Source organism: Triturus cristatus, chromosome 6 (genome assembly GCF_964204655.1).
Source record: "Triturus cristatus chromosome 6, aTriCri1.1, whole genome shotgun sequence".
NCBI classification, from domain to species: domain Eukaryota; kingdom Metazoa; phylum Chordata; class Amphibia; order Caudata; family Salamandridae; genus Triturus; species Triturus cristatus.
This window is the reverse complement of record NC_140589.1, coordinates 221,286,584-221,311,016: the sequence shown is the minus strand read 5'-3', so window position 1 is coordinate 221,311,016 and position 24,433 is coordinate 221,286,584. Positions and strand designations below refer to the sequence as shown.

General features: G+C 44.6%; 1 protein-coding gene and 1 pseudogene across 2 annotated transcripts in view; one reads left to right on the top strand and one right to left on the bottom strand.

The window, feature by feature from the left end:
• LOC146816680 (adhesion G protein-coupled receptor F5-like) overlaps nt 1–24,433 on the top strand; it is an 873,687-nt gene that overhangs the window by 469,779 nt on the left and 379,475 nt on the right. For both annotated transcript variants that reach the window (XM_085610573.1, XM_085610572.1), the window contains exons 6-8: nt 7,624–7,727; nt 20,473–20,531; nt 21,799–21,941. In XM_085610573.1, coding sequence (XP_085466699.1) covers nt 7,624–7,727; nt 20,473–20,531; nt 21,799–21,941 — 306 coding nt within the window. The remainder of the gene's footprint in view (nt 1–7,623; nt 7,728–20,472; nt 20,532–21,798; nt 21,942–24,433) is intronic.
• Nucleotides 18,486–18,627, bottom strand: LOC146816682 (5.8S ribosomal RNA; annotated as a pseudogene).

Sequence of the window (24,433 nt, the reverse complement as noted above, 5' to 3'; positions counted from 1 at the left end):
CCCTACATGGAAACATCATGTAAAGAAGTGGGTCAGGAGATGCCGTAAGATACAAAGATACCGCTAAATACAGGACAAACAGAGTATACCCACCAACAAGACATGCTCGTTCGTTGTGCAGCCGCAGCATCATTTGTGGCACCCTGCTACGCCTCATGATGTAGGCATCGTGTGCTGACCCTGGAAAACGTGCAAAGACATGGGAAATCAGCATGTTAGGTAGACACACCACAAGGGCATTAATGGAGTGATAATGTTTTCGGTTTCGATAGGCTACCTCCTGTGCCTGTGGTGGTACCAAAGCCACATGTGTCCCATCAATGGACCCAATTACATGGGGCATCCCTCCCAGGGCATAGAACTCACCCTTGACACCTGTCAACTGCTCACAAGTCGGAAAATGGATGAATTCATCCAGGTGCTCCAACATGGCTTCTAAAACATCATGCAGGACACAGCTTAACATGGTCTGGGACATTCCACCAACATCAGCTATGGTGAATTGAAACGTACCGGTGGCAAAAAAATGTAGGGCTGCCATCACCTTCATCTTGGGGGTCAGCGCAGTAGGATACCTGTGTTGCGGTTGGAGGTGTGGTTCCAGCCGGGTGGTCAAGTGCTCAATCAACTCTTGCGAGAAGCGGTAGCATCTTATGCAGTCACGTTCCCTCATGGCACCCAAGTCTGGCATTGGTCGGGGGAGAGGCGGTTTCCTGCAGAAATTTGGAAGGAATAACGAAGAGTGAGTACATTACAACATCAATGTCAATTAACTGAGCACATGTTCAACTGCTAATACACATCTACTAAATACAGAGTCTGGTCTGTGCAATACATCCAGGACACGTATGCCAGCCAGGTGAGACTCCTTCGAAGAGCCAGCTACAACCGTTGATTGTCAAGTTCTACATTACATGCCCTGAAACTAGCTGTGGGCCAATGTAAGTGAACAGCCAGAGACATCACAGGAGTGACATACATCCACATATCTGCATTTGAAGGATGTCATCTCATACAGACAGCTGGCGGCAAGCTAGACGCACAGGACACATGTCATTAAAAATTTGCAGCTCACACACATTGCGATGAAGGGGTACACGTGAAAAACGAAAACACAGACATGGAGACGACGCAGAAATGTCCTCATGTAAAAAAAAACATGTTCAAAGCATCCAGACATACGTAACGTGTGAATCCACATGTGGCATGGTGTGCGTATATGTGTGCCATGGCCATCTACACACAGACACATGTTGGATGCAGCAACAGCAGATGCAGTTGACGGAACACCAACAGCAAGCTCATGGGAACACATGACACACACGACATAGTCACATCGGGGCACGCTGGTAGTGATATGTCAGGTGTTAGTGTCCCTGTCCCTGGCATCAGTGTACAGTTGCGGTTGTTGGTGACTGTGCCATACCAGTGATGCAGTGCTTGGCACGTTTGTACTACATGCACACATGTGCAAAGTGTGAAGGGGAAGTGTGCCACATAGTGCCCCATCACACATGGCAAGTGTACACAGTTCATCACACATCTATTGTGCTAAAACATGAGGAGACATGTGCCATATCACTGCCTGACACACATAGGCCCTGCACAAGAAGGACTGCACTGACAATGACTTGATGTGCAGCCTTGTGCGAGTCTGAGACCTCCATTCCTTTCCTGTGCACCTCCTATCACCAGTGTAAGATGTGAAATGCACCGTACACACGCTCTGAGGGCGTGGGTACGGTCCGTATCACTATATTGGTGTTGGCGTAGGAGTACGCGTGTGTGTACGGACCCTACACATGTACGTGTACAACCAGTGTGTACACGTACGTGTACAACGGTAGTACACGGATGTGTACTACGGTAGTACATGTACGTGTACCACCAGTGTGTACACGTACGTGTACGACCAGTGTGTACACGTATGTGTACCACCGTAGTACACGTACGTGTACTACCGTAGTACACGTACGTGTACACACTGGTCATACACGTACGTGTACTACCATAGTTACGTGTACACACTGGTCGTACACGTATGTGTACTACCATAGTACCACTGCTGAGAGTGATAGGCACACACCCCTCACATGTCTCTGTCCACTGCTGGGATTGATAGGCACCCACCCCTCACATGTCTCTGTCCACTGCTGAGAGTCCTCTGCACCCACCCCCATGTCTCTGTCCACTGCTGGGAGTCCTCTGCACCCACCCCCATGTCTCTGTCTACTGCTGGGAGTGATAGGCACCCACCCCTCACATGCCTCTGTCCACTGCTGGGAGTGATAGGCACATACCCCTCACATGTCTCTGTCCACTGCTGGGAGTGATAGGCACCCACCCCTCACATGTCTCTGTCCACTGCTGTGAGTCCTCTGCACCCACCCCTCACATGTCTCTGTCAACTGCTGGGAGTCCTCTGCACCCACCCCTCACATGTCTCTGTCCACTGCTGGGAGTGATAGGCACCCACCCCTCACATGTCTCTGTCCACTGCTGGGAGTCCTCTGCACCCACCCCCATGTCTCTGTCCACTGCTGGGAGTCCTCTGCACCCACCCCCATGTCTCTGTCCACTGCTGGGAGTCCTCTGCACCCACCCCTCACATGTCCCTGTCCACTGCTGGGAGTGATAGGCACCCACCCCCATGTCGCTGTCCACTGCTGGGAGTGAAAAGCACCTACCCCCATGTCTCTGTCCACTGCTGGGAGTCCTCTGCACCCACCCCTCACATGTCTCTGTCCACTGCTGGGAGTGATAGGCACACACCCCTCACGTGTCTCTGTCCACTGCTGGGAGTGATAGGCACCCACCCCCATGTCTCTGTCCACTGCTGGGAGTCCTCTGCACCCACCTCTCACATGTCTCTGTCCACTGCTGGGAGTGATAGGCACACACCCCTCACATGTCTCTGTCCACTGCTGGGAGTGATAGGCACCCACCCCTCACATGTCTCTATCCACTGCTGGGAGTCCTCTTCACCCACCCCCATGTCTCTGTCCACTGTTGGGAGTCCTCTGCACCCACCCCCATGTCTCTGTCCACTGCTGGGAGTCATCTGCACCCACCCCTCACATGTCTCTGTCCACTGCTGGGAGTGATAGGCACCCTCTCCCATGTCTCTGTCCACTGCTGGGAGTGATAGGCACACACCCCCATGTCTCTGTCTTGATAGGCACCCACCCCCATGTCTCTGTCCACTGCTGGGAGTCCTCTGCACCCACCCCTCACATGTCTCTGTCCACTGCTGGGAGTGATAGGCACCCACCCCTCACATGTCTCTGTCCACTGCTGGGAGTCCTCTGCACCCACCCCCATGTCTCTGTCCACTGCTGGGAGTCCTCTGCACCCACCCCCATGTCTCTGTCCACTGCTGGGAGTCCTCTGCACCCACCCCCATGTCTCTGTCCACTGCTGGGAGTCCTTTGCACCCACCCCTCACATGTCTCTGTCCACTGCTGGGAGTGATAGGCACCCACCCCTCACATGTCTCTCTCCACTGCTGGGAGTGATAGGCACCCACCCCTCACATGTCTCTGTCCACTGCTGTGAGTCCTCTGCACCCACCCCTCACATTTCTCTGTCCACTGCTGGGAGTCCTCTGCACCCACCCCTCACATGTCTCTGTCCACTGCTGGGAGTGATAGGCACCCACACCTCACATGTCTCTGTCCACTGGTGGGAGTGATAGGCACCCACCCCTCACATGTCTCTGTCCACTGCTGGGAGTCCTCTGCACCCGCCCCCATGTCTCTGTCCACTGCTGTGAATCCTAGGCAGCCACCCACCCACCCGCCCGCACCCTTGGTGCAGTACACTGCTCTCCTGGGCATACACACACCCCAATATACTGGTTAGATGCTGCACCAGGCCCTATAACAACATTTGTGGCGTGTGTACGTCTTGTATAACTAATGTACTGGTGCCCTAGGGGTACGCGTGATGCGGTCCGTACCCACGCTCTCTGAGCGTGGGCACGGTCCGTACCATGCGTACCCCTATGTGACCACAACAATGGTGGTACGGCCCGTACCCACGCCCTCAGAGCGTGGGTACGGTCCGTACCACCATTGTTGTGGTGATGTAGGGGTACGGACCCTACCCACGCTCTGAGGGCGTGAGTACGGGCAGTACCACCATTGTTGGGGTGATGTAGGGGTACGCGTGGCATACCACCATTGTTGTGGTGACTTAGGGGTACGGACCATACCCACGCTCTGAGGGCGTGGGTACGGGCCGTACCACGCGTACCCCTACCTCACCACAACAATGGTGGTACGGCCCATACACACGCCCTCAGAGCGTGGGTACGGTCCGTACCACCATTGTTGTGGTGATGTAGGGGTACGGACCGTACCCACGCTCTGAGGGTGTGGGTACGGGCCGTACCACCATTGTTGGGGTGATGTAGGGGTACGCGTGGCGTACCACCATTGTTGTGGTGACGTAGGGGTACGGACCGTACCCACACTCTGAGGGCGTGGGTACGGGCCGTACCACCATTGTTGGGGTGATGTAGGGGTATGCGTGGCGTACCACCCTTGTTGTGGTGACGTAGGGGTATGGGCCGTACGACCATTGTTGGTTTGACGTAGGGGTACGTGTGGTACGGCCCGTACCCATGCCCTCAGAGCGTGGGAACGGTCCGTACCCCTACATCACCACAGCAATGGTGGTACGGACGTACCCATGCTCTGAGGGCGTGGGTACGGGCCGTAGCACCATTGTTGTGGTGATGTAGGGGTACGCATGGTACGGCCCGTACCAACATTGATGTGGTGACGGGATGCGTCCATGTCCACTTCCGTTGTGGCGGTACGCAGGGATTGATGGACACGCCCCCCGAAGTGACCAGACCCTGGAGGTAATGTATGTACATGATATATGTGGTAAAAATTGGGTAGGGGTTAAGTTTCCTGCCCCTCGCCCCCCCCCCCCTTTGCCCATGGGTGTTGTTCTGACCTTCTGCCGCGTCTGCGGCGGTTTCTGTGTGTTAGAAGGCGACCTCAGAGGGGCCCAGAGGGGCCCGGAGGGGGCCCTGACTGTCCTGAGACCCACCCTCGAGGTATCGTAGCCGGCCACTGGCGGGAGACTCCTCAGGAGAGGACTCTCGTATCTAGGATCGTACACTCGGCACCACACGACAGAGGGACACCACACAGGGAGTTCTTAAGAGCAAATCTTTATCAGATCGGAGTGGTAGGATCTTTATGATCAGCAAGGCAATATATACAAGTAGAGCGGAGGCTCACAGAGTCTTGGAGGGGGGTAGGAGGTAGCGGGACAGTCTTTGGGGATATGGATCAAATGCAGGAGCGTACCCGGCGCACAGCTCACGATCCTCGAGCTGGGGGATACGCTTGTCATCGTGGGGTCCGGCGGGACCAAGAGAGTCTGTGGGAGCCGCGAGTCACTCAGCAGGGCTCAGGTACAAGTTTGGAGGTTTTACAATCTTCGGGGAGCCGCGAGTCACTCAGCAGGGCTCAAGCACAAGTTCGGAGGTCTTACGATCTTCAGGGAGCCGCGAGTCACTCAGCAGGGCTCAAGCACAGGTTCGGAGGTCTTACGATCTTCAGGGAGCCGCGAGTCACTCAGCAGGGCTCAAGCACAGGTTCGGAGGTCTTACGATCTTCAGGGAGCCGCGAGTCACTCAGCAGGGCTCAGGTGTTTCCAAGGCAAATCTGCCGGACAGTTCCAGAGCACCCTTTGTTATAGGGCGACTCCTCTTTTGATGTCCGGAGTCTGTGTAGGCAGGGGTCTTGTCACCTGGGGGTCTCTTGTTGGGGGCTTCCTGCCAATGTCCTTTGATCCTTTCAGGGCCGGGTCGGGAGGAGTCCCAGACACCCAGCAGGCGTGGAACCAGCCCTCGGGGAGGCCGGCGGGTCGACCGAAACCCATCTTCCCAGGGAAGCGCAGAGGTGTGAGGGAAACTGCTCCTCCCTTTCTCATCGCGGTGTTCTCCAGCCGGAGTGGCGCCGCTAGGCCAGGGTCGCGCTGGGGCCAGGCGGCCATCTTGGTGCATGAAGTGGGCACGCAGGCCCGGTGTGGCCGAAAGGAGGAAGGCCACGGACGGGGAAGTCCGGGTTGGGTGCGTGTGAGTTCTCGGGGGAAGGATCGGCTAGGCCGTGGGTTTGGGGGCTGGTGTGAGGTGCAGGGGTCAGGTCTAGCTATGTTACGAGGGCCGGGTCTAACACTGTGCACCAGGTCGTAGGCTAGGAGGGCCGGGATGACACGTAGGATGGGGTCCATGGCTGTCCGTCGCGTACAGGTGCTCCTTCTTCGCGTCGTCCTCAATTTCCCGGGAGTTTTTGGCTGCCGTAAAAAATGAGCCGTGCGGAGTGACGTAGGCACGAATCGTACTTGCTGGTCCGTAAAACGCTGCCTGACCCCGTCTGCACGTCACGTACGCGACGTCCCGGATCGGAATTGTGGGTATTTTTTCGCCGCACGTAGTTTTTTACGATTCGTACAGAAATTGTATTTCTGTATGAATCGTAGTTGCGGGTTTGTAAGGTGGTTTTCCCGGGTACGAGTCGGACGGAGAATACGCTCCTTACGACCATTCATACCCGGGTTTTACAGGATCGGAATTGGCACCATGGTGTAAATCAGCAGCGTATTCCTGACATTTAGGGCAGCACGTCTTAGCAGCGGTTGAGTTATTAGCTCATTTAGAGATTCGCTCGGGAGTGTAATATAGCATAAAATAATTCTATGTTGTTGTAGTTTTAAATTAACAGACGTTACAGCAGAATCAATAGTTTGAAGAGACTCTTGTATTTCCTCCCTAGAGATATCAGAGGCAAAAACCCGACTGAGTTTGGCAGCAATTTGTACACCGTCATCGCCCACCGTCCCGATACGTTTTTGATAAATTTTACCGATAGCTCCTTGTCCTCTAGTCTTGATGAGTGTAGGCAGGATCTCAGATGAGGTAGGCAGCTCGGATAACCCCCAACCTCGAGTAAAATAGTCCCTAACTTGCAGGTATTTAAAAAAATGAGTTTGTGAGAGGTCGAATTCTTCTTTTAATGATGAAAAAGTTTGAAAACCCTGATCGTCATACAGCTGGCCCATCAGCATTAAACCCTTAGACTGCCATTCTTTCCCGATATGATCATGGAATGTATTAGGAAACAGAGGATTCCCCCATAGCACCGTATATTGGTGCAAGTCAGCTATTGCGTAGGTTTTGCAAATTTCATGACAGATTTTAGTAATGTCTCTGACTACCTTAAAGCAAACTTGCTTAAAATAGTTGGGATCAGACGTTTGGTATAATAGAAACCTGGTGTTTGGCCCGCACACCAACTGGTATAAAAACCAGTTGGGATTTGTATCAGTTCCTCTAAGTAGACCTGTATCCGTCCGATGTGTTGTATTTGGCTTGATTTGTCTTTTTTCAATATTTTGCAAGACCATGCTCAAGAATAAGAGGATGCTCCAACACTTGTTCAGTGCCTTAGTTATAATTGATTTATATATGTTTTCTATGTCATCTTGAAGGTCCCTAATATATACATGTGTTGTAAACTGTTGAGAATAACTTTTGATAAATTTATATTTTCATTTAACAAAATAACTAACCCTCCCCTCACATCTCTTCCCTTAAATCTACAGCTCCCATCACGTACCAACTTATAATCTTGGAACCATTTACAGCGGAACTAAATGATAAAACATCATCAAAGTACATCAGTTATAAAACCAAGTTTGAGACGCAAGTATGTTTACTTTGTTAATTCTCATTTTTACATTTAAACCTCTGTTATGGTCCATTGTCTAGCCAATAGAATATTGTTGGTCTAATTGTCTTTTTGTAGAAAGGAAAATTTGGGAAAACAAGCAGTGGCAATACCAATACGTCTTGCTTATGAATGGAAGTTTCTCTTCAGTCATTGATATGTTTAGGCACTCAATAAGTCATCATACATGCAGGCTGTCACTCATACTTGCACTCATGTATCCATTCATCCTCCCACCATTTATTCTTCAATTCACCCACTTATCCACCCACAACCGCTAAAACATAAACACATACTCCACAGCATATTCAAGGTAAATTAAAAGAATAAAAATGGGAAAAAGAAAACCTGCTGCAACCAACATGGAGGGTATATGCATGTAGTAACAAATTAAATTAAACATAGCAGCTAGTGGTCTCCCAGTTTTACAGAAGATGTTATCTGCATAAGCATTTTCATCTTCTACGGACAATCCTTTTTGTTTGACAAATTTGTATTCAAATGACAACAGGCATTAGCAAAGTCAATAGGTCTCGGCTTTAAAATGCAGCACTGCTTTTTATCAAATGCATGTGAATGTATGGCAAAACTATTTGGAATTTCTTTACAGTAAGGTGACAAAGGTGGGGCAAACGTGCATGAAGAGCAGAAATTGTCTAGGATGGATAATAGGATCACGAAGAGCACAGGGACTGTCAAGGGTGCCAAATTAAGATACACGGATAAAAGATGAAGTTAGAGGAGATAAATCTAGACAGACGGGGAGGGTAAATGGAGACTTGGTATAGAGATCAGATAAGCAGATGCAGATAGAACAGCAGTGCAGAGAAAGTGAAAGAAGACCAGCTAGTGGAATGTGTTTTGTCTTGAGGCAAATACCTGGAAGCAGCTAGAGGTGAGAAAGGGATGAGGTGTGGAGGGTAACGCTAGGGAGTTTTATAGAGAGAGGGATTAGAGAAAATATGTATGGGTGCATGAGGAAGAGATTAATAAGGCTAAGGTTCGTAGCAAACAGCTGGAGCAAGAAATGTGGAGGAGAGCGGGATTAGAAAAAATAGCAAGCAAGGGATGTGCATGCAGAAAAATTGGGAAGAGAGAACAACTGCAAAAAAATGATTCAAGGTTAACACAGAATGAGAAGTTAGGAGTCTTAAGATGCTCACATTGTAATTTAGACTGCTCGGGAAACAAGGGTCACTGGTGAGCCATTCCAGTCTTTATGGACTAGCATGTACTATTGTTTACAGTTCTGATTATTTTTAGGCAGTTGTTTGCCTCGGCTGTTAATTCAATTTACCACCAAAGAAACCATATGTTAGAGCGTCTGGTGCAGGTCATTTGTAATTATGTATATTAAACATTGGTGTGATTTTTCCCTGGGCCAGGTGAAGCCAGAATTCATCATACTGAATCAGTATCTGCAATACATTGATTCAATTTGGTGCTCTATTGGACCTACAAATTATGCAGCAGAATATGGATCTTGATGCAAATTTAAAAAATGTATAATTATGTGGACATCATTGCTTAATTCCAGTGGCCCTGCTTATATCTAAGCCATCCAACATGATATGAATGCCATTGGAAGAACCGGTAATGTTCTCCAGATTTAATTTCAAGCCTTACTACGCAGGAGGTGGTACTTTACAAGGAAATTTATTGACAGGAAAAAACCTCCCACACCTTCTTGCCATTAAAGTCTATCCCTAGAGAATATGCCTATTAGTTCTGCTTGAAATTTGCTTCACCCTTTGGTGAAAGTCAACGTGGGGTGGGGAATGTAAGGAAAGAGCTATGATTTTTTTTAAAGTTCTTAAAAAGACTAGGATTGGTAACGGGCAGGGGAAGCAAATAATTATCTACGAGGCGTGGTGGAAAGGGAATATTAGGGGAATCAGCACAAGGAAATGAGCTAGAAATACATTACATGCACTCCCAGAGGGAGTGCTGAAAATTAAATAAAAAGTTAGTTCTCTGAAGGCAAGGCAAGGTCATCAGTGGAAGGGTAAAAGTCAACCAGTCAGAACATTGTGAGACCTAGATACTCCTCGCCTGATCAATCACCGGTATAGGGAGGAAAGCTATTGAATCATGAGCAGGGAAGTGAGACAGACAACAAACTCATCCAATGATGGGCAATGAACCGGACTGAAGGATTAGGTCTGGCAACAAAACCTAAAGATGTTTGTAGGTGAGACCAAAAAAATTAGGTCTTAGTGACCGAATACTAAAACCTCATCAGATGCAAGAAATGGCCAACAATTACAATAAAAAAAAATAAACCATTGTATCTAATTCTGTCTGATTTTAAGAGAAACCATTGAGTGCTTCTTACCAAGCATGTGCACAGAAGCCTTTTTTAAATAATTATTGAACATCAGAGGAAATATTAATCCGTATTGGTGCAAAGAAGACATTCTATTGGCTTTTAATTACTGCAAGCTGAAGTCACAGGGCCTGAATACAAGTTTACCTGACAGGGTTTCTCTGTCACAAGCATGAAGGATATTCTGTCCACAGTATTACAATTCCATTTTATCCTGTGGAACTTGTAATACAGAGGACGGGATATCAGTCATGTTTGTGACGGAGTATCCCATTTGCCAAACTTGTAATCAGGCCCATAGTTTAAAAGCACTGGGACAGCTAAAAAAAATATGGGTAAAGTGGGTGAACAGAAAAACATTGACAAATGTTAATTAAGCATGCCCTCTAATCGCCTGTCCATGCTTTCAACTGCTACACAGGGCATAGTAGCAATGCAGAGCAATGAGTAGACTTACATTAAAAATAAAAAAATATCCGGTCTAATGCCATCCTCCACCCTGTCATTTACCTTCTCCCCACCAAAATATAATGTAAACTGGTGTCCCGTCCACCCAACACCTCCTACCACTTCCAAACCTAAATCTAATAACAATATCCTGGCACGTCCCAAACACCAAATCACCTTATGTGCTTTCCATTCACCGAATCAGATATCTGCTCTCACATTAGTGGAGAACCGGTGATGCACAGACTGTATCTCCATCAAAAACTCTGTCAGCGTGACAAGTTTTCACATGTCAGTGCAGGTCTGAAGAAATGTGTGCTCACAGGGTAATATGATAGTTGGGACAAGCTCTCTATGACCCACTGACAGGCACTGAGACAAACATGCACTGCTTTCAGCCTCAACATCACACATCTCAATTGTGGACCATTATAAATACCCATTCACAAGCTGAGCTCACACAGAAAGAAGAGTTTTAATGCAGTTGTTGCTTAGAAATCGATCACTATTTTTCCTGTAAAGCAAGAGGGAGCCGCCAAACTTAAAGCCCTGATAGACCCTGCAAGGCTGTTGGACATAGCAGAAGAGAATGTTTCTCTAGATGACATAACAAAACTGAGAAACAGCTTTGAAGTCTGAATATGTGCACTGGACCCGCTCAGTAGGAGCCATACATGAAATATATGTAATTATAGATGGGTTACAGTGTATAACAGGGATGTTTTCCCCCAAGAGGTTCTGAGTGACATCAAATAGATGATGGCCTAGGATCCATTACGGCCAATGCGTTCTTCATACTTACATTATCGGTCTGTTGACGGTCAATGCTCTCATGTATGGATGAGGGATTTATACACCGTTAACCACATCTCGATTCATGGGGGTTCCTAAGACTGTCACTATGTTTGAGATTTGAACACTGTTGCTCATAATCCACCTCCTAATCTAGAGGGTCCACAAACTTCAGACAATTTATGAGACTTCATCTTTGAGGTTACTTCAACCATTCCTGAAGCTTTATCGATCTAGCGTGTTGAGGATGATTAAAACATTGATTCTCACACCACCGGATTCATTTTAGTGACTTCTTTACAGATCACCCTGGAGAGACATACCAACCCCACAGTCTAACAACACTGGTGGGCATTTTCCATAGTTGCTTGCCTACACCTGATGCGAGCCCGATGATGTATCCCCATGCTTATTATCACACACATCCTGTTTTGTAGGATGTTGCCACAATCCATTTGTGTCTCCTACAGTATTCCTTCCTGATGATGACACGTATTTAAATAATTTTTTATTGTGGGTCGAAACGTTGACAATTTCTACAGGAGTCGGTTTTTTTCATTTGATTGAGGATTTCAACACTCTTTTCTTGAGTATTGTTTCATACATCATAATGTCCTTATCAGTCCCATGTATATATTTGAATCATTTATAGCACTTGCACACCATTTATTCACTTCATCACTTTCACTGCGCCTTGTATAGGATTGATAATGAAAATTGTTAAACTAAGTCCTTGATTTGAAACAGGATTTCTTGTGAAGAATGAAAATATATGCACAATTCACAAAATAAGCCTTACAAGTAGAAGGTTTCTTGTAACTATTGCTGTGGAAGTCAAGGGCTACACTTTCCCCATAGTGACCATTTGTATTGATATCAATTGTCCTACCCAGGAAATTGGTTTGCCCCCTTTTTGTTTTAAAACATATCAAAAAGATGACGAGTGCCAATGTCGAGCTGTGTGTGATGTCACTCACAACTCTGAGGTGAAAACCATCCCCGTTATTCACTTTAATTTTGTTATGTTTGACTTCAATATCACCAGACCATGCTTTTAACTGCTACACAGGGTCAGTGGGGTACTGGCCCAGATGTGAAATGGTGCCTGGCCACCTTGTGTGCCTTTCGTCCCCCTCTACTCTCAACCAAAGCTCTGCTCTATGTTCTGTATCAGAGCACACATCCCTGTCAGAGCAGTCTAGCATTCCTTAAAGACGTAGCAGCATTAGGCGACAACTATTGTTTCCCACTATTGTTACATCATAGCAGTGAATAACCAGATTTTGAATCTGGCATTCACAACAGTGGTACTCTTTGAGAGTCATGATTAACTGGAAAAATAAGCAGCTTTATATAAAGGGATTGCTTTGTATTCTGTATGGATGTATGTTGTTGGTACAGACTGATTGTACTAGTATTAGGTTTACTCTCAAGTTTCCTTCAGCTCCACTACATCCTCTTGCATGCTTCCCTTCATTTAACAATATCTTCAGTGTCAGACATTCTTTATTTTGCACTGTCCGCTATTATTCAGTAGTTTTATGCTTCTCTGCCATCGTGGACTGGCTGCTTAACGCAGCCAGAGGCATGTGTAATGAATGTTAGTCCTAATTGCCCTTCTCTTTGATACATCATAGAAATTCCACGATCATGGTCAATAAAACTGTAAGACAACTTAATTGTGCACCAACAGATGAGCTCACATTCCTCAAAAAAACTAGCTCAAGGCAGAAAAGTTTACCTCCCAAACCTGCAAGAATCCCTCTTCTGTATAGACAAATGTGCAGAATAAAAACCAACAATTTAGAATAGACTGCCATGGTGATCCACCATGAAACAAAAAAAAATGAGAGGCCTGCACTTTATTAAGCATAAAGTGCCTTGTAATTTTGTCATGCATTTACAGAAAAGTGAGTATAACCATTTAATCATTGATAGGCAGGACTTGCTTACCTCATGTCATTCAGGCTATACTATTGTCTGGCAATCCGAGCCATTTTCAAGATGTGGTGATGTTTCAAACAATCATTCAATCTCCTCTGCTTTAAAACAATTCGGTAGAATGTCTAACTGCTATTACCTTCTACCTAGTTGTATACAGGCTGCAAGGCAGAGGTGTAGCAAGGGTTTCATGGACCCTCATGCAAGCAAGAATAATGCCACCCCCCGTGTTGGGGTATTAAAGGCAGACATTATTGGGCTGTAGTGAATCCCTCACAAACTTGGACCCCGGTGTCAGTGCACCAGCTGCAGTAAGGATAGACAAGATCCAGGGCTTAGGCTCTAAACTAAACTAATGAACGGTATTTAAAAATAGAATCACACATAAAAATATACATTTTCAGAATCTGTCTTTTGGATGTAAAATACTGAATTAGTGACACTTTCCTGGTGTATTAGAATGGCAAGTCTCCAGCAGCATAGAGAATACTAAAGGTGGTTTCGGTAGGGCACAGCACAAACTGAATTAATTACACACGAGTCAATAACGTGTCTTACTATTAGCTGTATGGTACTCATTTTATTTACTTCAAACATATGAAATGCTGAAACATCTTGTTGGGGTTTGCACCCATGACCTGAAGGTTTCTTGGTGGGTTTTCTTAATAGCAGGGCATTATTAAATGTAATGGACCCAATGTTTCATTATTGTGTACAATACCAATAAGTGGGCACTACTGCACCTCAAAGTGTGCACTGCTGAGGGAATATATCACTATGGCACCCCGAATAGATACAATCTGTGTTGTGGTGTGAAAAACAAGCAGTGACCCGAATACCGCTTTTTCTTCCCTTGTGCAGGTTTTAGTGATACTGTTAGACAGTTTGGGTAAAGCGGTATTTATGCATTACATCACTGAAAAATATGTGAGAGTTTTGCTACTGAAAATGTTTGGAAATCATGAGGAGAAAATATTGCTACAGGATAGTCTTAGTGCATTTTTATAGATGTATAAATCTGGAGTTAGTAGGGAGCTGTAATGCTACTCCATTTTAACAATATTCCCTTCAATTTTTTTCTCCAAATACAAAACTAGCAGAAGTGTGAAGCCCCATCAGGGTTGATGGAAGGGGAATTGCTACCCTGGTTGAAGTGAGATTGTCCTGATCCCAGTGACATGCTAGCCAGCTTTGTGCAAACACTAAAGTGCATTTTATACTCCTCACCCTCCACTCCAGCCCGTACATCCCAGACCAGCTGTTCTTAACATTTTGACTTCTGTGGACCCCAACTGAATCATTATAGAAATCTGGGTACCCCAGCCTAAGCAATTTCTATGATTTGATCTACAAAACAATACACAACAATGCAAGACAAGTTTACACCAAACAAATGCTCAAATATTGAACTATTCTGTCTAATTCACACTCAAATATAGAAAAAGTTTCCACTATTTCAATTTTATATACTTTATCAATTTTAATAATATTTCGTTTGTTAACAGTCGCAATCCCCTGACTAGGCCTCGTGGACCCCCAAGGGCCTTGGACCACAGATTAACCACCCCTGTCACAGACCATTGTTTCAGACAAACCCCACAGCCCCCTTATGCTGTCTGCAGACTCCATCATAACACTTATACTGGTATTAAGACCCCATTGCCCAGACATCCATTCAACTATGTCAACCCACAGTCACCATTATTCATCCTCTGGTAGCCCTCATATTCTGTTTGGACCCATATGTGAGAACAAGTCCCCAGTGCTGGTCCCCAGACTTCCTCCATCTGCACTCAGAGCTTCAGTATTGCTTAAGAGCTCCCCGCTACCAGTGAAAAGTCATCAGGCTCTATTGGCGCTTAATGCTCCTCATCTAAATCTATGAGGATTTTGGACACTGGCTCATTTCTTAGACCATCAGTGGACTCTCATAGACCCCATGCACTCTCAATGCCCCTCTATCGGCCACCAGTCTCTCACTTTGATCCACCTGTACTGGCCCACAAACCCTTACTGCAGAATGGCAATGACCCTCAATTAGCTGCAAATACATTAACTGGTCCCAAGATTTAATCCACCATTGTGCTCACATCCATTGAATAACCTTGAAGCCCATTTGCAATCACACTGCCCCTCTTTTGTGCCTTAGGATACCCTTAGCCTGTATGATGTTCACTACTAGCTCTTGTATATTTGCTGCCATTCCTTAGAACTCATCTAGGAGCTCTCTAGCTCCTCATCCACCCTCAGAGCACCCAAGCTCTAGCCAGTCCTCAGAAACCCACACTACTTCTCTTCTAGAACTCAAATTCTTAACCTGAACCATAAGAGACCTTCAACACTATTCATTTTTCTCACACGGCCTTCTGGCAGCAGTGCATAACATAAGTGTGGGCCTGTGATCCTGAGTGCAATGGGGTGGGGTCAAGGAGTCTGGCGGTGGGTCAGCGACATGGTTGAAAAGAACAAAATATTCAATATCTATTGAAATTGGCTTTCAAGTATCTGCATACAAAATGTAATGCACACACCTTAAATGAAAAATAAATTCAAATTAATCTGTGGGAAATGCCCCGTTGATGCAGAAAAGGTCAGTTAGTTAATGCAATCACTGTAAATGTCTCTGTGTACAGTTATTTCCCAGCACACCTGTTTAGTGCCCTGGGGAATAGAGACATGCATTTGTAGTGCTAAGAGGTCCCAACCTGTGACAAAAAGCACTGTGAGTATGTCATTAATATAAAAATGTATAACACACAGTATACAATAGGCTGCCACAAAATGTGCAAAAAGATTCAATTCTTAAGGTACAAATAAGTACTTTCAAAATATATACTTTTAGTAGTAGGGCAAACTATTTTAATTGGCTTACAGAACCCCATGGGAGGCAAAAGTCAGACTTAGCTGCAACAGTTAGCCCTCCGTTATCTGGGTGACGAGCCACCCACTGGTCACCTAATTGGTCAATCAGCACCTGGTATCTGGTCGGCCAGCTCAGCATCCGATGGCATGGGGTGACCTGGCAAACAGAGTGCCCAGGCTCAAACCCACAGCAGGGGACAAAGGCCAGAGTGGCCATGCACGCTGAGACCAGCATTTAGTGGGCTCCTCCTTAGAGTGACCCACTGACTTCTCACCTCTGGGTTACTGGTGCTTTCTCCGGCCATCTGGTCATCCTTCTGATCTCTAATAGATCATGCACTTGCCCTGCATGTGACAGTGCAGGGTGGGTGGGGAAGTCCGCCTTCCATGCAGTATATTTTGAGGTCATCTCTCGATGGTTTGATTAGTTGTTTGCCCCTATAATCTGTTTGGAAAACCGTTTGCATGTCCGGAACACTGTGGACCTCCCCCAGAGCTTCCTCTGGCTTCGCCCTTCCCTGAACAAGTTCACCATCTTTCAGGTCCTATCACACACGCTCTTGCTCCACCTCCCTGACAGAGTGGGCAACTCCGTGGTCCATGCATAAAGATGGGTCAGGTGAGTAACTGACATTGCTGCAACCCCTTAGCATTTCACTTGGGCTGCCCAGCCCGGCAGCTCGAGTCAGTCGGGTGCATTTAGCGCAGTCCGTCCCAGGCAACATTAATTCTTGGAGCAGGGGCCCCCACCCCTTTCCTCACTGGGAAATCTGTATTACAGTGTGTTAAATCTCCCTGAAGAAGCAGCTGTCAGGGGGCTGTAACACTCAGCTTGGAGCAGAGAGCCACCTGCCACTCCAAAGCCTTCTATAGTGACCCAGAGGTGGGTGCAATACACTGCCACAGAGGAAATGCACCCTGAAGGGGCCACGCGGTGGTCCTGAGAGGAGAACTATTTTCCTGGGTGACCAACATTCTTGTGTTATTTAATTTTCCTGGCAAAATGCACTTACTCCCACAAGTTTACCTCTAAATGGTTTCACACCCTTTTGAACTCTCTCTTCAAAGTTCTTTTCAGCTTTTCCTTACGGTACTTATTGGCTACCTGCCTCAATTCTACAATTAGCCTACGATGGCATTTACCACTGACTTTGAGCAGTATTGCTAAGCAATACAGCTCTGAGAAGACCTCATGCTGGCGCTTTGGGGTCTGCTACCAGCTTAACATCATCAACGGACTGAGCCTCTATTAGAATTACTTGGGCTCCCTGAGTGACGCCAGGGAGTTGGTCTTCTGTATGCCACATTTCCCCCTTCCCACTGTCATACAGTTATTACAAATTCTGCAGGACTCTACATTTCATGCCCATGGTAAATTCAAGAAAGATACAACAATGCATTTTCAAACATTATTGAAATGATTATATTCTTGCAAAGAAAGCATGAGCTGTAATTATTAGAAAGATGAAACATGTTACTGTAATCAGCATTATTAGAATGACAAACAATATGAACAATTCAACCATGTTACTTGTTGCTGTTTACTTACTCCCATCTGCATACAGTACTAGGCTAAATAGAATATAGCAGGAGTACCAATTGGGAAAGCCTCACACCCACACCTTGTTCTTAGGTGTCAGGAATCCGGTCACAGTGCACAGGTTATCCTCCTGAGCAGGATGGAGATCAGAGTCAGCAGGGCTGCATTCGAGTCCCAGTTTACTGCGGTTCTGTGAAGATCCCAGCATGTAAGGGGTCTTCTCACCCATCATTAGCACGGAAGTAGTTTATATAATGCTCTTATCAACTGTGACTGAGGCACAGAGCATCTCATTTGGTTTTGTCTCACTAAAATGAAGTGTCTCCTAACAAGCTCAGAAAGAAAGGAAAACAGTGGCATTGTGTTCTACATGTACAGCCCTGGAACTAATTGTACAGACTGCAGGGCGTCTGTGCCTATCAAAGATGCATTTAGCAGAAACTGTGGCAAAGGGCACCACAAAAAAGAGATGTTAACCTAGAAGTTGAATCTAATATGGAGATTACACATAAGCCATGCATAACCACTACCAGGCAGGGATTCAGTGCTGGGCTCTTTCCTCTTCACGTGCAGTTACTGAGAGAATCCTGGTTAGTTTATTTGTCCTTTGTTTAGTAGTATGCTTAAATTCAGCGGTTTGCCAAAGTGGGGGAAGGCAAATTGTGCGGCAGCATACCTTTGCACCAGGACCAGAGGGTGGTCTTGCATCAGTCGATCGGGACCTGGTCTTGGGGGGGGGGAACAAAGGGAGCAAAGTCCATTGCAACAACACCAGCCATCCCCTCCCCTACCCACCGCCAAGAAGCGCTAGAGCGTCTTGACATCCGAGCGACCATCAGAAAGGCATAGCCCTGGACAGAATACAGGACTGCGAGTGTTAATGATCAATGCATTTTGCAATTCACACTAAGTCTCATAGCTAGCTGCATACTTTATGGACACATGAGGCGAGTGATCCACTGCCAAGAGTCACAGACAACATTTGCAATGCTCACCCCCCTGCATGTGCAAGAGAGGTAGGATGAAAGCATTGCAAGTATTTATTCCAACTACAGGGCCTTGAAAGAGTCCTGTATTGTTATTTTCATCACTAAATGCCAAAGCTGGGAGTGGGTAATTTGCACACCTGCTGCCTTTCTTGGAAATGGTAGCTGTTTCTCAGGCTTCCTCTCTGGACTTGAACCCTGATTCATCATCATCCATGATCACCATGGCAGGCACACAAAGTACCATCGAAGGTTGATAAGGCAGTAATCTGAATGTCTCATCACGTCTTGGGGACGTGCGATCACTGAAGGTTATCTATAATCACCAAAGTGGCTGGGCAAGCCTGGATTGCTCCTGCTCTGATAAATGCAGGGATTCCCAGAGGTCAGCACTCATCAGCATGCATTAGCTCAAGAATTACCACAGTTATCAAAGTAACAAATGGAGTGATCAAAGGAATCATAACTGATTTAATGATTTAATGAGCCATTTTCAGTTTCGCTGTACTGGGCTAGTGTACTTACAACATGCAAGCTTATACTCCAGACAGGATCAACCACATAGGCACACCTACTGGATGGGAGAAGGAGCCGCTGGTCTATCCTTGACAGTCCTTCGGAGCAGCAACCTTCTTTTTAGTGAGTGGAATGAAAGAGCTCATTACAGCGAGGCAGAGATCAGACCTTGGCTGGTCAGGTATTTCCGACTGTTTGCAATTCATAAAAAATGTTAAGGTTGTGCCTGGAAACCCATGTTTGGCATAGCTTCACAAGTGCAATCCTGAAAAGTTTTGTGAAATCCTTTATCGAATGCAAAATGAATGTATATATTTTTGTATGCAAAAAACAAGCAGACATTTTTCCTTTATTATCCCTATAGAGAAACTCATCCTGTACATCCCTGCCAGTTTTGAGGGGCATTTATTTCTTATTCGCACCTTGGAAAGAGATTTACTCCATCCTTTCAAAAAAACTAAATATCTGATTTTTTTCATACATAAACATTTGTGTTTTTGGGTGTTCACAAATTACGAGGGCATTTCTATACTGAAACGCACACTCTTTAAACACAAGATGAAATGTACATAATTGGAAACCTTTTTGAATACATCCATTTGTGAATGTGACACTCACTTTTGTAAATTAATTTGTACTTTCCAAAAATCTATTTGCATGTGTGAATCAGATAGCTTTGTGAATGAGGTCACAGTAACTCAGTATCAAAAGGGGCCCATGTGCTGCAGTGTTCCCAAAAACGATATGCTGCAATCAGATCCAATAGAAACCATTTGCTACTTACTGGTCTACTGAAAGTTCTTCTTGTATATACTTTTTAGCTGTCCAGTTTGTTGATTTTTTTTTACCTTCATATAGACGTTAAAAACCCTCAGTTGACAACTGCATGAAAGGAAAACCAAAATGTTGGTTTTGATAATTTGCAAAAACTGCAGATACCTACCATGTACGAAGATAAAACTGGCAACCTATGGAAAGATTATCTGATTGGAAAATTGCTAACTCTTAAGCAATTATTAGGGCCTCTTTTTGAAGTACATTTTTATTGAAAAAGTCATACTTTTAAGACGGTGATTGTGTTGCATTGAATCATGTTCAGGTAATTATCTCCAATGTACTTTTAGAATGATCGCCTAATTCCGCTTTTATCAGAATAACAATTTGTGCCATAACAGCTGTCAGTTATAACCTAAAAAGTATCACTGCCGTGCATCTAAAGTGCAGAAGGCAAATTATTCAATCAACCTAACCGAAAATGTTGGAAAGTGTTTGCTGTGTATTTTGACTCATCATCTGTCAATGTTCTTTTTGCAGTTTAATAACAATTACCAAACTCTAAAGGGCTTTGTATCAGCAAATGTTACAGGCTTCAGGTAAGGCTGCAGGTTTATTATCAGTAGATTTATGTAATAACCCATGAATGTAGTTTAATATGTTTTATAAAAATAAATATAAACAAATATAAATGAATCTCTTAAGTATATGTCTACGTCGATACTGTATGCATTGATTTATTTGCAGAGATATTTAATAATGAATATAACTTATTACTACGTAGTGGTTCATTCAGTACTGTTGTAATTTCTAAACACTTTAAGCATGAGAAGAAAGTCAGATCCACACACAAGGAATCCCTCAAATTGAAGGTGACTAATACACTGAACTATTTCCCAACCCAATGGCTCATGAGTGAGAGCACAAACACAACTCCCAAACCTATTAGATTGAATATGCTCTAATGACCACCTGGCTACAAAATAAACTTTTTGGAAGACATTATTGAATACCACGTGATCCAGCTCTTTTATCTGTTTGACCAGATTTTCCTTGGAGACTTCAGGTTTCACTGGGGAACTGACAGTGACACCCACTCAAATACACTCAAATTCTTCTTACTCGATAATAACCTGTTACTACATTTCTTATCACAATCTCGTGAATATGCTGCCACATTGGCCCACGGGTTGTCTAATGAAGGTCCTTTCGGTTGCAGAACCGAACTACCGTTTTATATTCCTGCAGTGTGGAAAGTAATTTCATTTAACCTAATATATCTCTCGATTAGAATCTTATTTTCAGACAGCACCGCTCAGCAACAGAAAGAAGCAAACCTTGCTCACAATTTCTGAGCTGTATCATCCGAAAATAAAGTACCTTTCAGAGAAATATTGGGTTAAATGAAATCACTTTCTGCACAGCAGAAGCACGAAACAGACTCTCGGCTCAAAATTAGTTGTGATGAAAGGGTTGCTCTATGCAGAAAAAAAGATTTTCCTGAAGAGGAAAAAAAAACGAACGATTTAGAAACGTTTATTAAAACCTCGTGCGTGGTGCAGATTTTATTGCACTAGTAAAACTGTGTTTCATTTGGTCCATAGATCAGTTTAATTTCTTTTTTACAAGCCAGTAACAATGAAAGCATGATTGTCTGTGAAGGTTACTGTCCTGTCAGAATTTAAAGAATAAATAGAAAAATTTATATTAGTGTTGTCTGAATATAGAATGTTTTTAATTGCAGCTTTTTCTGTTTGAAATTAGCATCTAAAGTGCAATGCCTCTTTCGTAAAATGTGTCATCGCGTTAACAAAATATACCAGAAACTTCTGGATGATTAACAATGTATTTGTTACTGTGTTTAAGAAACGGAAGTGTCAATGTCGATTACGTCATCTTCGCTGATCCTCCAACCCAGTCAAGCCTGGATGCTGCAAACACTCAAATAGTAAAAAATCTTCGTGGAGATTTCACATTTCCACCTTCACCATTTGTCCGCTTCATATATGGTGAGTGAAACTGATGACATTATCACTAAAGGACTTTAGTTCCATAAGTATGATGAGAAGTAAAAGGTGAACAAAACATAAGGTTCTACAAGACCAAGACTCTGAGAGCAATGACAGTAAGGGAACACAATGTGCGCAACTAACACATACAGTACCACCCAATTACAAAATGTTAGATGCTCAGCTTCCTGTGGTTCACTGTCATCAAAACCACAATCAATAAAAGAGTACAATTAGGAAGGAACATCAAAAAAGAGAGTCCATGTAATCTTTCCTTCAGGTTTCAGTAATCTTTTATTTTTTTATTTTTTTCAAATTTGCTGATTCTTGAGCGATCAAAGGAACCATAACTGATTTGATGAGCCATTCGCAGTTTCACTGTACTGGCCGTGTGTACTTACATGTGCATGGCTTAATCTTTGAGACAAGCAAATGCTACTGGCAGGATCAACCATCAGCAAATTTGAAAAAAATAAATAAATAAAAGGTTACTGAAACCTGAAGGAAAGATTTCATGGATTCTACAAGACCAACACTGATCAGTTTCATAAACAGTTTAGGACATTTTATAATTGATGCACCATCCTAGAGGCAATTCTACTTTTTTTTTCCTCTCCAGCAAAACAACACGGTGCCCTTGGTTTCTTAGCAAGCCCACACATCATTCAGTAAATCAGTACCTCAGGACACATAAGTGAAACCGCTTCTTCAGTTTCAGGCTTTTCATCTGCTCTTGTGGGACAGATGGCTTTAGTACAATCTGAAAAATATTCCGGAGAGTCCCTGCAGTTTCAGTCACTCGTTGCACCATGTCAGTTACATTATATGTCATTCATAGCCTCAGAATTTTCCAAATGATGGAAGCCATGGCTTGGGAATCACACCTTATTTTGAATCAAAGCCCCTGGTTAGTGAATGACGACTTGGTCCTCAGTCATTTTAACACTTTCGCTACTAGCTCCCCCCTGTGCTAAATTTGGTTAGTTCGCTCTTAAGCCTCCATAATTTTATATCCACATAAGCTATCCACACTCGGTTTGCACCCTTTTTCCCAACATCCTGGGGATTGTAAAGGAACCCAGGGTATGTGGATTACCCTGGGTGAACTGAAAAATTAGCCAAAATATTGCTACATTTTGGGGTTTTGGGGAAAAAAGGGCTGTAGAACAAACCGTCTGGTTTTATTTCTGCAAAAGGCATCACAGAAGGGTTTTCGGTGCTAAAATAACTAATTTCCCAGTTTACAGGAACAGTAAGACTTGAATCAGAAAACCACATTTGTTAACACAGTTTTGGCATTTTACTGGGAGATAGTCGATTTTTCCTATTTTGTGCTTTCAGCCTTCTTCCAGATTGTGATAAAAACTGGTGTGAAACCCCTGGTGGATCCTGGAAAGCTGTACATTTCTGATGGGTAGATGAAATTCTGAATTCAGCAGGGTTTCCCTATACAAAATAGCAGTTGACTTAAAACAAATATTGAATTTTAGTTTTAAAAAACAGCCATTTGTTTCTACGTTTTCATCTGTGACTTCTTACTATGGCAGATTTTCAAATGCAATATGCTGGCCCCTTCTGGTTATGAGGATATTTAGGGCTTGTAGGTTCTCCAAAAACCTGGGGTACCCAGAGCCAACAACCGAGCTGCAGCTTACAATGGTTTTTCATTGTGTCCTGACTAAACAGCAAATAATATGGTAAATTAAAAAAAATGTACACCAGATACTGAGTTTAGGAACAGTTGTTTGTACATCTCTGAATTTATGGGTATCCTTACTGGCATGTGTTTCCAGAGGGCATTCTGTAAAATATCTTCGGTGTTACACACTTGCTTACATTTGAAAGGCACAAACGTAGAGATATTTAACTGGTAATAACATATGTTCTACTATTCTGTACTCCCCCATGTCTCCCAATAAAAACTGTACCCCACTTGTGTGACTTGGCCTTGTGCATGCAACACAAAACAACCTAAAACGTGACCTGTGAGACATCATATTTCACCCAGCTGAAATGTTTTTTTACAAGGTGGCTTTTGGTCCCCAGCTCAGCCGGCACATAGGGAAACCTACCAAACCAGCACATCTTTAAAAACTAGACACATGGGGGAGTTCAGGGAGGGGCGATTAGAGTGGCTCTCACCAGGTTTTTTACGCAGAATCCCATGCAAAGCTCAAACTTTGCCTAAAAAATCTTTTTCTTGCATTTCTGTCCTGGAATCTGCAGGCAGCCACAAATTTTGTGCCACCCAGCATTCCCCCAAATCTCCTGAGAGAAATTATGCCCCATTTGTGTGGGTAGACCAAGTGCCTGTGACATGAGAGGGTGCCGGTGCCAGATGCAACATACACACTTCACATTTCTCCACTGAAAAAACAATGTGTGTTTTGGATTGTGGCTGTGATACCAAAATTTGGAACTCACTCCCTTCTCTTTTCTGCAACACTAGTTCTCATGATATTTTCTAGAAAGGCTACTCCCCAACTTTCAAT